Below are 17,096 nucleotides of genomic sequence, written 5' to 3' on the forward strand. Positions count from 1 at the left end.
CTAGTAAGTGTCTAAGGCTCGATTTGAACTTCCTGATTACAAGCCTGCCTGGTGCTCTATCTACTATGCCACTGAAAAACTCACTATCTTTACTCCACTCTGTCCCAGGTATTAGCAGTCACTCCCTCTCAAAATTATTTTATATGATTTTGTATTTCTTTACTACGTGTTATGTCTGTCCCATCTGTATCCCCAGTAGATGGTATGCCCTTGAGGGCAGGGACTTCTAAGTTACTGTCTTTGTATCCTTAGAACCTTGAAAAGTGCCAGCTATTGCCTTGTTAGATGCTTAATAAATGCTTTTTCTAATGATGAGTTAAATTGAAGTATTATGTTAATGGGAGGCATCAACATTAGCATTTATGAACAGGAGTAGTTCTGGTACAGACTTCCCTCCTACCTAGGCCAAGCTCCCCACACTTCACCTTGGGCCATTCCCCTCTTTCCCCTGGGTAGCAGTGGAGAGCCATTCTTAATTTGTCCAGCTAACTGACCAAACAAGTAAACAGTAAGCTGGTGATAAGAAAACTGAGAAGCAGTGCATCAGTAAGCATTTATTAAGCACCACCTCTGTGATGGGCCCTGGAGATAAAAAGACAGAAATGAAATCAGACCCTGGCCTGGAAAAGTATACAGTCTTGATGGGAGAGACTCTGTGTGTGTGTGTGTGTGTGTGTGTGTGTGTGTGTGTGTGTGTGTGTGTATCTGTATGCATATAAATCTTTTTGATAGGAAGATAGGTCTATATAGATATACGCATAGATCTATCTATACAAATATAGATACAAATATACATGCTTATAGGCACACACATATATCTGGAAGTGATATGTATGTGTGCTTGTGTGAAGAACCTGAGCCCCCAAACCCACTGATATGGAACCCACTATTCGCTGGTGGCAATCAATGCCCCATGTCAGTAATAGGGTTTAGCGGGGAGTTGGTCAGAGCAGTAGAGATGAGAGATTCACTTTCTTTAGTTTCTTCAGGCTCTCCAGTGTCTTTGCGGACTTCAGCTTCCAGTGTTAAGAGAGAAGACATGTGGGATTTCAGCCTCTCTTCAGGGCCACGAAGGAAGAAATAATCTGGGAAGAAGCCAACATGAGAGGAGCAGTCTCCATCATGTCCCTATCCTTAGCTTGGTACACTAGAAGCAGGGTGAGAATTGGGACTCTGACTCTCTCACTGTCTCTGTCTATCTCTTTGTCTCTCTGACTCTGTCTGTCTCTCTGCGTGTCCATGTCTATCTCTCTCTCCACTGAACTGAGATACCTTACTCCCAATGGGAGAGTTCCTTCTCTCTGTATTGCCTGGTATGTGTTCTCATATGTACACTCTCTCTGACTTCTGTTTTGCTATGGATTTGGATAAATAGGTGTCTTTGCCATAGGCTATGTGTGTGTTCTTTGTGGAACTGGTATTGGGTAGAAAAAGAAGTCCAGCCTTGGATATAGAGTTTGGGTCTCCCTTTTCCCACTAATGAACACTGATCAGGAGTTTAGCTCGAACTGAGAACGACATCTCCTAAACTTAGAATGTTTAAGGGAACAGACAAATATAATTCTAGCCCAATACCCCTCTCTAAGGAGAGCAGAATGGTCAGTCCCTGCACTTCATTTCCTGCTTCCCCTTCTGGGTGGAAGAAGGAGAGGCTAGAGGTTAGAGATAGATCTCTTCTGATCTCCATGTGAACCACAGTGAGATAACCTTCATTAATACGAACACACAAAACAGATACAAGATAATTTGTGAAGAAGGCACTAGCAGCTAGAGGGATAGGAGAAAGCTTTATGAAGAAGTGGATACTTGACACGAATCTTGAAGGAAGTCAGAGGTGGTGGAAAGGAAGGAACACATTAGGCATGGGGAAGAGCCTATGCAAAGACAATGAGAGATGGAGTTATCACTAATCCTGGATGCATCATGCAACCTCTCAACCTCAGTATCCTTATCTACAGAATGGAGACAATAATGGGTGGCATCTACCACCCAGGATAGTTGTGAGGATAAAATGAGAAAATATTTGTAAAGTGCTTTGCAAACCTTAAAGAGCTATATAAATGTTAGTTATTATCATATGAGGAACGTTATGAAAGGCATCTTGTACTATAGTATGTGTGAAGGGGAATAATTTGTAATAAAGGATCGGGCCAGGTTATGAAAGGCTGTCTGTACATCAAGGGAGTTTATTTTTTATCTTCAAGGTAATAGGAAGTCACAGGAGGTAATTGGGAAAAGGAGTCCCATGGGCAGACCTGCCTTAGGAAAATCACATTGCAGTGAGGAAGATGTCGAGGACAGAAGACAAAATGTTCCCTATCTTTTATATAGTTACTCTTCAAACAATTAGGCACCCCCTTTCCCCTCACCCCCAGTTTTCTCTTTCTTGAGTTGAATAACCCCAGTCCCTTTCCTAAGGATGATAAATAAGATATCACAGGAAAAGGAAGGGGAGAATGTTGGGGGCAAGACTCAAACCCAGGAAGGATATGACAAAAACCAGTGGAAGGTAGGAAGGGAGAGTAGCAGTGAAGGGTTGGTGGATGGTGAGCTATTGTGACATTGGCTCTCTGACCACATTTTTTATAAACTTGAGCAGTCTTCCTCTCCTCGTGGCAAAAGGTGGCAATGTGTGACTGAAGCAACTAATGCTCTCGTTGACTAAGCTTGAGGAAGCTTCTACTAAGGAGATTCCTCATGCTTAAAGTAGGAACTGAGAACCTCCTTGCCTGGCACATAGTAGGCCCTTAACAGATGTATATTGACAGACTGGCTGCCTCCTGTAAAGAAAAAGAGGAAGCTGAAACCATCGTGGCACCTTGGAAATAGACTTCTTGAGTAGGTCAGGATGGCTCCCACATTCTGTGATACAACAACAGGACAGAAGAGCTTCCACAAAGCTGGCTACAGGCCTGTCTAATGACCACAGGGCAAGGCCCCAAAGCAGAGTTTCCAGGGCCTGCAAACACCACTGACATGTTTTCTAACACACTTCAGCCCATCAACAGCCAAACGAGGGCATGCCTCATTGGATTCTTTATTTTTAGCTCATCCTAATTTTTGACTAAAAGACACCAAGGAAGGTTGAAGTCTGGAAAGAGCTGAGAGAGGTTGGAGATGGAGGAAGAGAAAGAATTTGGAACTTAAAGTTTTAAAAATGAATGTTAAAAATTATTTTTACATGCAACTGGGGAAAATAAAATACCAAATAAAGAAAAAAATGAGTATCCTTTCTAAAATGTGGCGCTCTGCCCTGCCTTTATCCTGAGCACCATTCTTCCCCTTCCTCGAGTCCAGCACTGTGCTAATATTAGCTCTGCTGCTATATCGTACAGCCGGCCCACGTTGAACTAGCAAACTACTGAAACCTTCCCTTTTTTAAACAAAATACTGCTTTCTAATCACATCTCCCCCATCCTTTATGTGTGGAATATTCTGTAGGAATTCCAATACGGTGGGCTTACCTTTCACACAGGCCTGTACCAGTCCATACCACTCCCCACAGCTGTCACAGAGTAAGGTGAAGGCAGTCTCTTTGTGCCCCATGACATAGCCCTGGGCACAGACATACAGTAGCTCATCACCCATCTCAAATCCAGTGTGGCCATGTAGGATGGTGTGAGGGAAGGAAGGGGGATCCCCACATGGTTTATCTGAGGAGAGAGAGGAAAGGATTATTGTCCATAAATTACAAAAAAAACCAAACACTGCCTGGTTTTAGTAAACTTTATTAAGTCCCAGCCCATCATCGCCCTTGCATCAAGTTTTTCTTAAAATGGTTGTCAAGGCAACCTCTCTTACTCATAACATCACCAACAGAGGAAATAATCTCTATGGGGAATCCATTTTCCTTGATTCAGGCACCTGCTCTGCCTACCACCATTTCCTAATCCTCATTTAGTATTGGCTAAAGATTTGTGAATGGCAAGCCCAGGAGACTTGAGTCAACAACATGGCTTCACCATTGGCCACTGTACTGTTGGTCTTCATAGTTTCACTTATATTTTCATTTTGACTGGAGCAAAAAAAATAGGATTAACTACAAAAAAGGGACACTTCAAGGCCAGCTTCACCCTGTCTTTGTTCTCTACCCTGTGGCCAGGGAAGACGGGATTATGGTCTTTGTTTCCATTCACGGAAACCACTATTATCTCGTGATGACTTCTAGTCAACCTGAACTAAATCCCAGTTAGTTCCTTAAAGGCCTAGCATCTTTCTCTCTCTCTGCCTCTCTCTCTGTGCCTGTCTCTCTGTCTGTCTGTCTCTCTGTCTGTCTGTCTGTCTCTCTCTGTCTTTCTTTCTTTCTCTCTCTCTGTCTCTCTCTCTCTGTGTCCCTGTCTCTGTCTCTGTCTCTCTCTTGGAAAACAACGAAAAAGTAGTAAGAAAGTGGGAATAGCACTTCCAGACTCCCCCCCATGCCCTCAGACATCTAATCCTCTCTCAGAATGTGGATCTCTCTCTCTCTCTGTCTACTATCTACTCCTATTAGGACCTCATTTGGATTCAGTCAATGATGGAAAACATAGGACTTTTCAACGAAGAGAATCCTACCTACAGGGATTCTTAATTTGGCACCCATAAAGTTTAAAAAAGTATTTTTTGTTAACTACTTCATTATAATTGTCTTTCTTTGTAATCTCATGGATTTTATTTTATTCATTTAAAAGCATTCTGAGGAGTCTGTAGACTTCACCGCAATTGTCAACTCAGACTATGACGCACAAAGATTAAGAACCCCTGCAGTAAAAAACCTCAGGAAGACATGGTGGTGGTCCCACACGCCCTGCCTGTGGTACCCCTCCCCAACCATATCCTCTGCTGCAGAATACACTCCTTCAGCCTCTCTAATTTTATTACCACACAAGGTGGGGGAAGGCAATCTACTCTTCCTATGGTGTAACCAGGATTTTTATGAATTGAGAGAGAAAGATGATTAACCAAACATAACACCATTTTCTCCAAAGGAAAACCTGAAGACAATGACCAGGCTAGATAGCGAATAGAAAGGAAAATATTCCATCCCACAAGACTCTGGAGATCTTCTCCATCAGAGGATATTTCCATAATGGCATAGGTGGAGAATCTTGTTCAGGAAAACCACCAAAACCCACCTGACATTCTCAGACCATTTACTATAGATTTCTGGGTTTCCCACACATGCAACAAGTAAGTTCCAGACACTTGGTCTGGGTGTTTTCTGCCTTTCTTCATTTCAACTAAGCATGCTGAGTTTAGGAAGCAGCCTTTCCCGTTAAGAGCTGCTTGAATTTAGTGCCCTGGGTTTCCTATCCCTTTGCTTCTGGACTCAAATAAGGAAAGAATGAAACATCTCTAACTATGGCAGGGACCTCTCTCTGCCTCAGGGAAGCCAAAATGCTTTCAGCCTTTACCATCAACTCTCAATGATTCAGTCAGTGGCTGATGATTCTAGTAAATAACCCTAGTACTAATTGTCTCCAAAGCTGCTGGAGAACTCAAATGAGATGATACATATGAAGAGTTTTGCAAACTTCAAAGGATCCAATAAGTGGATTTTTGTTGGGGGTGGAGGGGAATGACAGGCTTGTAATTATAAGCTTGCAAGACCAGCATCCTAGATTTAGAGTTGGAAGGACCTTGGAGATCAAGTTCAGTGCTCTCATTTTACAGATGAGGAAATGGAGACCCAGAGAGAGAGGTCAAGTGATTTTTCCAGGGTCACACAGCCAGTAAGTGACTAAAGCAGTATTTGAGCTCAGGTGTTCCTAACTCCAGCACTCTAGCCATGAACTATGCAGGCCTACCTAGAAGCTCCCATTAAATATTAAGTTTCAGTTAATTAAGTGTTAATTAATCTCCAAAGAGGAGATTCTATCACTTATGAGAATGAACACCTGCCCTACAACTTACATCTTAGAGAGAGCTACTTGGGGGGCAGTAAGAGGTTAAGAAATTTCCCCATGAGTCCATATGTGCGCAAGGTAGAACCTGAACCCAGATCTTCCTAGTTGTAAGGCCAGCTCTTTAGTTGTATTTCAATATTAGTAAGTAGTATTACTCTAGTACTGCAATGGATCTGGGGTCTCTGGTGTGGATTTTCCCTTCAGTGATGCAGATTGCCACCTGTCCATGCCTGTTCATTCTATACCTTTCTGCTCCACATCCTCGCGTAAATTTACCACAGGGGAGCCATCCAATGTGCCAGGAGCCTTCTTCTGACATTGTGGGCTATCCATTAGTTATCCCTTACTCTTGCTACACAACCAGCCTGTCTTCTCTTTCAATCATACATGTTTTTGATGGGATGCTCTATATTGCTTCTTTTTCAAAATCCTGTCTTTATTACATGTGGATTTTATATACCTTACATTCTTATTCTTATTCTCCTCTTCCTCCTCCTCTTTCTCCTCCACCTCCTCCGTTGCACCTTTCCCTCTTCCTGACATTGCAGTGCACTGAGCCCTAGGCTTTGCATTATTTGATAAAATAATAACAAAATTCATTTGGAGAAACAAAAGATATCAAGGGAAATAATGAAAAAGTAGTAGGAAAGTGGGAATAGCACTTCTAGACCTCAAATTATATTATAAAGCAGTAGTCATCAAAACCATTTAGCATTGGTTAAAAGATAGAGAAGTAGTTCAGTGGAACAGACCAGACAAAGGAGAGGCAGAAACAATGGAATTCAACACTCCAATGTTCACTAACCACCCCAAAATAAATTAGGGGAAAAAAATCTCTATTTGATCAATTAATTTGATCAAATATCATTTTCCAGTTGCTTAGTGGTTAAAGGGTATGAATAAACAGTCCTCGAAAGAATTTCTAACTATTAATAGTTATTTGAAAGAATGTTTCAAATCACTTAGGGAGATGCACAAAACAACTCAAGGTTTTACCTCAAACCCAATAAACTATGGTAAAGATGACAAAGGAGGGGAAAAGTAAATGTTGGAGCGGTTGCAGGAAGATATAGTACATTGTTGGTGGACCAACCATTTTGGAAAGCAATTGGACATTAAGCAAAACAAACAAACACACAGAAACTCCAAAATATCCATATCTTTTGATACAGGATTGCTAATGCTGGGCTATAATATACCCAGAGGAAGTCATCAGTAAGAAAAATTCCCCATAAACAAAGAAATATTTATTTCGTTGTTCAGTTGTGTCTGACTCTTTTGCGACCCCTTTTGGAATTTTCTTGGCAAAGATACTGCAGTGGTTTGCCATTTTTTTCTTTAGCTCATTTTATAGAACCAAGGCAAACAAGGTTAAGTGACTTGCCCAGGGTCACACAGGTAGTAAATGTCGGAGGCCAGATTTTAACCCAGGGTGATAAGTCTTCCTGACTTCAGGTCCAGCATTCTATCAACTGAACCTCCTAGCTGCATACACATGTGCACGCGCGCGCACACGCGCACACACACACACACATACACACACACACAGTCAGATAGTAGTACTTTTTATGATACCTATTGACTAGGAAATGACTAAACAGATTGTTGTATATGAATGTGATATAACATTATTGTCCTTAAGAAAAGACAAATATGACAAAAACAGAGAAGCACAGAAAGATTTCTATGAACTAATACAGAGTGAAGAAAGCAAAACCAAGAAAACAACATATGCAATGAATACAGAGATGAAGACCTAAAGAACAGCCACAGAATAATTAGAAGTAAACCCTGAGGAAATGCAAAGAACAAGAATAGCCCTAACCAAGAGATATGAGAAGACATCTGCCCTAACTCCTTTGCAGAGAACATTGTATTTTCAGACTTTTTCAATGTAGTGATGATTTTTTTCTTTTCCCTCTTTTTCTTTAAAAAAATGTTCTTTTTTTATATGGAATGGCTCTCTGGAAGAGGGGAAGGAAAAGGATATAAGGATAAATTTGGGTGATGTAAAAACAAAAATTATCAATAATTTTTTTTTAAAAAGTTTGATACAGAGAAGCTTGGAGCCTATGACTATAATGAGATTTCTGATTTAAAAAAAGCACATGATATTAGTACTGGAAGGAACTTTAGGTATCATTTAATTCAACTTTGTCATTTTGTGGAGAATGAAACTGAACCCTAGAGAGAAGCGGTGTGCCTGAGGTGATGGAGATAGTTACACAGTGATATGACAGAGACAGTGTTACACAGTGATATATCAGTGACGGAGACAAAATCCAAAAACAAATCTTTAGACTCCAGACTAAATTCTCTTTCTTTCTTTCAGGCTTCTTCTGCGATTTCAGCAATTCATGGTCTCCCCATTTCTGTGACTGTGGGTAACTTTGATTTGACTATTTTAGCAAGTAAACCAAAAAATGAAGAGTACAGCTCCCCAGTGTTTAGGCACCAGGCTCTGGCAGCTTTACAGAAAACCATACTCATATGAATCCTTACCTACTTACCTCCCTGGGTCTGGGGTTTCCTAACTCTAAATGTGATAGACACAAAAGATAAAGTTGTGGAACAATCTAACCTATCAGAACAATAAAAGGAGTGCAACAGACTAAGACAGTTGGATGGTTGTAGATGGTGAGAGGAGCAGAAAACAATAGAAAATCCCCCTTAGGCCAGAGCAATTACTTTTCCTAATGAAGGATATGACCCAGTTGTCCTACCCAGGGTGGGATCTGGAAGGTAACTTGGACAGAAAGATTCCTTTTCAATTAAAAATGAAAAGCCAAGGTAAGCAAATCACAGACTGGGCCCAAAGGCAGGCCTGGACTCCACCCCACTGAAAACCTCAACTGCGGCTACAGCATGATTCAGACAGCTACATCCAAGACAAATGCCTACTAGCATGGAACAGAAAATCTTGTTTCCACCTGGGAATCAGAAGCACAGACTCTTTCAGTGGGAAGGAACCTCTGAGGCTGTCTGGTCCCACCAGTATCCACCTAAAAATCTCCTCTACAATGTCCTGACAAATAATAGTTATCCGGATTCTGCTGAAAAGCCTCCATGGAGGGGAAATTTATGACCTCCAAAGCAGCTAGCTCGTTCCACTTTTGGACCTCTCTCATTGTTAGGAAGATTTTCCTCACATAGAGCCAAAACCTACCTCTCTTCAACTTCTAATCATTGCTTTTTTTGCCTTTAAACTTTTTTTGGATAAAATGTTATTTATTTTAAAAAATAGAAAAATCTTTAAATGAGTTTTTTTGATGTTCCCATCCCATAATTGATGCTTTCCAATAATTCCCACCTCCCCCATCCCAAAAGAAGCCTCCCTTATAACAAACCAACCATCTTATTCTCCTTATTCTGCCCTCTGGGGCCAAGCAGACTAGGCCTAATATTTCTTGTACATTACAGCATTTGGAATACTTAATGATTGTTACTGTTTATCCCTCATTCTCGAAGAGGACCAATGACATTATGAGGGTGATGTCTTGACTTGCAAGGGAACTGGATTTAAGTAAGGCAGGGCTGTACAAAGTCATCATCCTCACTCTCTTCTCCAGGGTCATCTGAGTCCAGTGGCAAGACATAGGTCAGGATGATGGGAGATGACTCTAGATACAGGGAGAGACCTTGGCCTATTCAAGCTAAGGTCTTTTCCAGGTCTTATGTCTCCCCTGAGTCTTTTCTTCTCCATGGTATATATTTCTAGTTCTTCCAAATGAGCTTAATTATGACATAATCTCCAGTCTACATACCCCAACCCCAGACTTGTCATTGTCTTCTAGATGGATTCCAGCATGTCTCTGTCCTCCCTAAAATGTGGTACCCAGATAGTATTTTAAATGTAGCCTGCCTAGGGCAGTCCACAGCAAAACTATTATTTCTTTCATCTTGGATATGATTCCTTTTTTCATAATTTTTGAAAATCCCTCTCTTAATGTGGAGAACTATGTTAAGCTTTTTTTTGGCTGCCATATTAAACTGTTGATTAATATGATTTTAGCATATTTGAGGATCAAATGAGAGAATATGTGTAAAGAGCTTTGCAAACATTAAAGGGCTATGTCAGTGCTCGCTATCTTCATCACCATTATCATCATCATCACAACCCCAACATCTGGAACAAGAGACATTTGAAACTCATCTGATAAAAGACTTATTTGAAAAGAAGAAAATGCCCAATTCTGCCAAATAAAGTCATGGAGTGTAACATTCTCTTTAGACACAGACACTTGGGCTTAAGTTGTGATTTGTGGATGAAGCTTATATCAGAATCAACTCTGGGCAGTGCTTATTAGGAAAGGGTGTGATTTAGCATTTGCCATTAGAGTACAAACTGGTTCCCAATGAATGCTTAGATGCATGTGCATACCTTCACTGGCTTTCTTTACGTTGCACTAGAGTAACTCCCTTGGTGCCCTATAGTCATACCTTTTCAGCTGTATAATCATACGATCAAAAAACAGAATGTGTGTAAAGAGGGCATCACACTTTCCCTTAGAGCACTGAAACATATTTCTGGATTTGTCTGTTCATCTCCAACATAGTCATAAGTTCCCCCTCACTGGCTTCAGTAATAACTCTGCGAGTGGGAGAGTCATAGCATGCAATCTCAAATACTTATTCCAGCATTTTTATGAACTCCCCTTTCAGTAAGGGGAAGAGATGGAGGGTAAATCCATGCTACATCAGGTTTATAAGGCATTCATCTCAGGAAGAATATCATTCCCTGTTGAAATACATGACTAGAGGTTAAAAGCCAAAGAGGGACTTTCAAAAATAAAATGAAAAAAAAAAACCAAGAATTTATTTTACTCAAAGTTTAAATCACAGCAATTCTTTTAAAATCCCTCTATAATTGGGAAAAGCAGTATCACATACTAAAAAAAAGAATTTGGAATCATAGGAGCCCTGGGTTAGAATTCTGGCTCAACCCACTTCCTGTATGCCCCTGGGTCAGTCATTGAGTCATGCTAGACCTCAGTTTTCTCATCATAAAATGAAGGGATTGAATTAGAAAATCTTCAAGGATCCTTTCAGGTTTTAGTCCTGTAACTCCTGTGACTGGAGGAGAAAAAGGTTGAAAGATGTACATAAATTTAACCCCATTCACTAAACTGAAACGATGATCCGTTTGATTTGTAGTGTATCATCAACACAAATAGTCTTGATGGGTTCCTGGTTTAATGAATGAAACATTTCATTGAAGTCAGAAGGTTAAGTACTTTAGTTCTGATGTCATCAGACTTGCTCTGTACTTTAAGGCTGATCACTCCTTTCCTGTAAGTCTTGATTTCTTTGTCTTAAAAAATTCACAAATAAAATAAATCGGAGATAATAGGATGTGATGGCTACAGCATGAGAACGGTAGCCAAGAGCCTCTGGCTTCTAGTTCTGATTTTCATTAATTAGTTGTGGGTCCATTCAAAGCCCTGTTTGGCCCTCAGTTTAGTCATCTGCAAAATTAAAGAGCTGGACTCAACGATGTCTAGCATCCTTTCCAGAGTCAATGATTTGTATCTCTATCTACATCCCCCTTCCCCAATCCAGTTCAGAATTAATCAATCAATAAGCATTTATTAAGAATCTATGTGCCAGGCACCATGCTAAGTAATGGTGACACAAGACAAAAATGAAGCAGTTTCTGCCCTTAAGGAGCTTATATCCTATCAAGGGAAATGACATTTACATGTATAAAAAGATATAAAAATATATTGAAAGTAAGCAAAAGATAATTTCTAGAAGGGAGAGGCTAGCAGCCGGGAGGTAAGGGGAATCAGAAAAGAAAAAATAATATTTGAAGTTAATATACTATGAAAATACAGAAAAAATTAATATGCTACCTCATACTAGAATCAATATATTAAAAGAAAAAACTGTATTTGGGGTTCACTGGTCTTGATCCATAAGTCAATTCAAAACAGTATTTTTTTTATATTAGCTACAAAGTCAGTTTGTTGGTGAAAATACCATCTTGAGAGGTTTGTGACTCACAGGAACAAGTCAGTCTGCTATTAGGACAGTGGCTTGCTCAGGATTTTCCTGCCATTAATTCTGAGCAAAGAATACCCCACAGCTACAGACGTCGTGTTCCTGCCTTGGATACCACTGCTTTCGCCTGGATAAGCATTGACGTTTGTGGCCAAGATCCATGGCTTGATTCATAATATTACCAAACCAACGACTTCCATGTTTTGACAAACTTCCCCTCTCCTCCAGACTGCTTTCCACCATCCATCACATCAGCTGTCTGCTACCGTAATATGTCTCCTCTCTGTCTTCTCTTCCTCACGTTCTCCTTTCCCCACACAGCATATACTTAACTTCCTCCTTGCCCACTGCTTCCCAGTTTCTCTATTCCTTCTTTTTCTAACTTCACACCTTGGGCAAGGGATGCACATGACTGAGTACTCTAAGTTCAGCTCAGACCATAAAGCTTTTCCTCCTCCATCAATATGGTCAATCATACAGCTAGAAACTGAGGGTGCTCTTAAGCAAAAATGGTACTGGGACTTAGTTTGTGTGTGTGTGTGTGTGTGTGTGTTAGCCATCATTTTAATGACATTGATCTTTGGTATTTCATCATAAAGCAAAGAGCCGGACAACTGTGCTATGATGCTGGGGCTGCTTGGGCAGGAGCTACCCCAATAAAGAGGAGACTACTACATCTCATGTTCTGACTCAAAGGTTCCCTTCATTGCCTTTTGCTTTTCCCCATGCAGAAGAGTCACATAAGAATTCCTTCCTTCCCTTCTTTCTTCCTTCCTTCCTTCCTCTCAACTATTCCCCATACTGTCAAAAGAATTAATTTCTGTAATTTTGAGAAATGAATCTTTTCTCAGTATCTCCTACGACAATTTAGATACCTTTACTGAAGTGAAAACCAACGCAACTATAACGTTTGGTGGAAGTTTTGCAGTCTCTGAGAATTCATTTTGTCTTGACAGATCTGAGCATCTATAAGCTGTGGGCACTCCCTTCACAGATTCAGGCCTTTATGGGAGCCTCTAAGAGAGACTGTTATTCTTGTCTAGGGGCAGCTGGGTGGTGCGGTGGATAGAACGCTGGGGTCTGGAGTCAGGAAGACCTGAATTCAAATCTAATCTCAGACACTTAATAGCTGTGTGACTCTGGGCAAATCCCTTAACCCTGCCTCAGTTTCCTCACCTGTCAAAATGATCTAGAGAAGGACAAAGCAAACCACTCTAGTATCTTTGCCAAATAGGGTCACAAAGAGTCAGACCTGAATTAAACAAATGAACAACAAATTCTCGACTAGGTCTTTACATAAATCTTTGATAGGAATCTCCAGGATGTGCTAGAAGATTTTCTCTTATAGTATAGGATCTCAAAGGGGAAAGACAAGCCATTAAAACTCTTGATAGAGAATTTCAGTGTTGGAAGAGATCTCAGCCACCAAGTTCAAACGATACTTGAAAAAAAAATCTCTACTACAATTATAATAATTTGGAGATTTGAGAGGTGAACTAATAAAAAGAAACTCTCTGACATGTCCACCTGGACTTGGCTTAAAGACCTCTGGAGAGAGTCCAATTCACTTTTGGACACTGTTAATTGTTGTGAAACTTTTCCTTTGTAAACTTCCATCCCACTGCTCCTGGTTCTTCCCTCTGGGGCCAAGTTAAACAAGGCTAATCCTCCCTCCATGTGACATCCCTTCAGATACTTGAAGGCAGTTTCTCCCATGCCAAGTCTTTTCTTCTCCAAACTAAACATTCCCACTTCTTTCACTCAGTCCTCATAGGGCATTCACTCTCCTGACTGCCCTTCTCTGGACATCTTCTTACTCACTGATGTCCTTCCTCCAACATGGTACCCAAAGTGAACATATATTGAGTCTCATTCTCACTCCATCATAGGAACCTTTACCATTCTAGCTTCCAGATTCTTAGAACCCTTTCAAGTCTTCTAATGAGTCCACATACATGTATGCTATTACTTATATGACAGCAGCACATAGCAATTTGGGGCAAAATCTCCATGTCAAAGAGACCTTTCATCTGAAATTAAGTTTACCTCCTTTTAACTGGGAATTCCACTTGCGAATCCTCCTTGCTAGGTCGCACCAGTTTTCAGGGACAATACAAAAGCATTCACTTCAGAAGCTAAGTGTTTAGTGGTAGAATTTGTAGGGATCACAACTGTTGTAAGACCATTTGACTCCTCCAATTCCCAGACTCTCCCAGGCTGGATTATACTGGGATCCACAGTGGCCTAGGATTAGAATAGGTTTGAATTCACAAGGTCACTTGTATAGAGCTTAGGAACCTCAGAGACCATTGGCTCTAACATCATCACTTTACAGAGGAGAAAGTTAATGCCTAGAAAAGTTAAGCAACTTTTCCAATGTCACACAGGCAGTAAGAAAACAGAGGCACAATTTTGATCCAGGACCCCTGATCCCAAAGCCAACTGCTCTTTCCACTGTAATATACTTCCCTTAGTTCTTTTTCTTTGGTAGTTTCTTCACAGTTAGTTCCCTTTCATCTCCGTGTCCTGGGTTATTTATCTATTTGGTCTTTTTTTAGTTTGGTTATTTTATATTTTTGAAGATATTCCTCCAAGGTGGTTAGGTGGCACCATAGTACATAGAGTGCTGGGCCTGGAGTTAGGAAGACTCATCTTCCTGAGTTCAAATCTGACCTCAGACTTTGACTAGCTGTGTGACCCTGGGTGAGTCATTTCACCCTGCTTGTCTTAGTTTCCTCATCTGTAAAATGATCAGGAAATGGAAAATCACTCCAGTATAAATTTACTAGCTGTCTGACTCTGGACAAACCACTTGCCTTTGTTTGCCTTAGTTTCCTCATCTGTAAAATGACTTGGAGAAGGAAGTGGTGAACCACTCCAGTATCTTTGTCAAGGAAACACCAGATGGGGTCACAAAGAGTCAAACTCAACTGAAGTGCCTAGACAACAATTTCTCATTTCTTTTGTGTTTTGGTTCTATTAGCACATGCATGTGTTCTAATAGGTTGTAATTATTTTTTTTCATTTCTTCTGGTTTTGTGGTGACTTTACCTTGTTCATTGCTATTCTGTTGATTCAACTTTTCTGCTCTCTTCTTTTTAACCAGCTTGGCGAATTTGCTTTGGTTAATAAACTAACCAGCTTATCAATTATATTAGTCTTTTCAAAGAATAAGCTTTTTATTTTCATTTTATTTTTAGAGGAGGGAAAGGCAAGGCAACTGGGGTTAAGTGACTTGCTCAAGGTCACACAGCTACTAAGTGCCAAATGTCTAAGCCCATATTTGAACTCAGGTCCCCCTGACTCTGGGGCCAGTGCTCTATTCACTGTGCCAACTAGCTGCCCCCAAGCCTTTAATTTAATTTTATCATTTCAATAGATTTTTTGGTTTCCAGTCTACCTATTTCTCCTCTAATTTTCAATATCTTTTCTTGTTTTAGTTTTGCTTGTTGATTTTATAATTTTAAAAAATTATATGGTTAATTTGATATTTAATTATATTGTATAATTTAAAATTAATTTCAATAATCTTTTTCTGTTTTGTTAACGTATGTTTGAAGGGATGGATATGATTTTTGTCATGAGGACTGCTGCTGGCATGTTGTTTCATCGCTATTTTTTGTTAGTAATTATTTCTATAATTTGTTCTTTAACCAACTCATTATTTAAGATTTATTGTTTAAGTCTCTGTTTGAATCTACATCTTTTGTGTGTATTCTCTGAACTGATTACTATTTTTATTTTGTTATGGCCTATAAAGGATATATTTTTTTTTTGTGTCTTCTTACATCTGTTCATAATATCTCTATGTCCTAATACATGGCTGATTTTTGTAAAAGTTCCACATGATGCTGACAAAAAGTGTATTCCTTAGCAGTTCCATTTAGAAGTCTTTTTAGCTCAAGTTTCTTGAGCAATTTGTTCATTCCCTCTTTTCCCTTTTGTTTCTCTTTCTGTTAGAATTATTCAAAACTGAGAGCGGAACACTGAAAGCTCCTTACCAATATTGCTTTACTGTCTGTCTTCTTGATATTCAGTTGATTTTTCCTTTATGAATTTACATTCTAAGGTATGTAAATTAAGGGTTAAATTAAGAGTTAAGGGAGAACCCTTCACTCTTTGCATCACATCATACTGACTTTTCAAAAATGTTTTATGCCTCCCCATAAGGGAGGCCTTTCTGCTCAAGCTGTTGATTTTACTTGAAATTCCTTCCTCTTCTCCACCCACTCTTTCTTCCTTTTGAGCTCCTACCCATCCTTCAAAGTTCAGTTCAAATACTGCTGCCTCCATTAGCCATCCAAGATTCTCCAGGCACATGTGATCTCTGCTTTCTCTAAATTCCCAGATCACTCAAAGCCCTTCTCCCACTGAGTGTGTGTGTGGGTGGGTGTGTGGGTGGGTGTGGTCAAAGTCACCCAGGCTTTTCAACCTTAGAGTCATTCCCCACTCTCCACTTTTCCTCACTATCCCACTGACCGTTCAATTCATTGTCTGAGAATCCTGTGGATTCCCCCTTTTGCATTGGTCTCCTTCCCTCCACTCACAGTCATTGCCCTAATGAGACCCTCATCACCTCTCCTTTGGACTTCCCATCAAGGTCTCCTAGTAGGGCTTCTGCCTCTAGTCTCCCCTCCTCTCCAGTTCCTCTAGGAGGAGATGGGGAGAGGGATAACATGGGAAGTGTAGGTGATGTAAAAACAGTGATTAACAAGAATGTATTTTTTAAAAAATGATCTAGGGATACAAAGCAAAAAATGAAACAGTTTCTACCCTCAAGGACTCTAGTGGGAAGGAGGTGGTATTCAACATGGGCATGAATGAACTGAAGCCCAAATCAGCTTCCCAAGCTAGGTCAGACTATGGTGCCCCTTTGCTCAAAATATTTCAGAGGCTCTCCATCGCCTCTATGAAAAAGTATTAACTGCCTGTCCAAAGTGCCCACAGCCCACCTTTGCAGCCTTATTTCATGCTATTACCCTTCATGTGGTGTCTGGTTCAGTCCAATGGGACTGTTGAGTGTTCCTCACATGTCTTTTACCTCTGCCTTTGCCAGTGATGTTCTCCATGCTTTGCCCTTTTCTATTCTTTCAGGGCTTTGCTCAGGACCTCCTTCCTCCAGAAAGGCTCCTGGATCCTTCTAACTACTAGTACTTTCTCCTTCATCAAATTAGCATGCAGTTGCTTGGGTACATATTGTATTCTGTTCTCCAA

The 17,096-nt window shown here is 40.3% G+C and overlaps 1 protein-coding gene across 1 annotated transcript in view; it reads right to left on the minus strand.

The window, feature by feature from the left end:
* SUSD5 (sushi domain containing 5) overlaps positions 1-17,096 on the minus strand; it is a 103,867-nt gene that overhangs the window by 23,039 nt on the left and 63,732 nt on the right. Inside the window, exon 4 of the mRNA XM_072651481.1 lies at positions 3,465-3,653. Within this exon, the coding sequence (XP_072507582.1) occupies positions 3,465-3,653 (189 nt within the window). The remainder of the gene's footprint in view (positions 1-3,464; positions 3,654-17,096) is intronic.

Source organism: Notamacropus eugenii, chromosome 3 (genome assembly GCF_028372415.1).
Source record: "Notamacropus eugenii isolate mMacEug1 chromosome 3, mMacEug1.pri_v2, whole genome shotgun sequence".
Taxonomy (NCBI): domain Eukaryota; kingdom Metazoa; phylum Chordata; class Mammalia; order Diprotodontia; family Macropodidae; genus Notamacropus; species Notamacropus eugenii.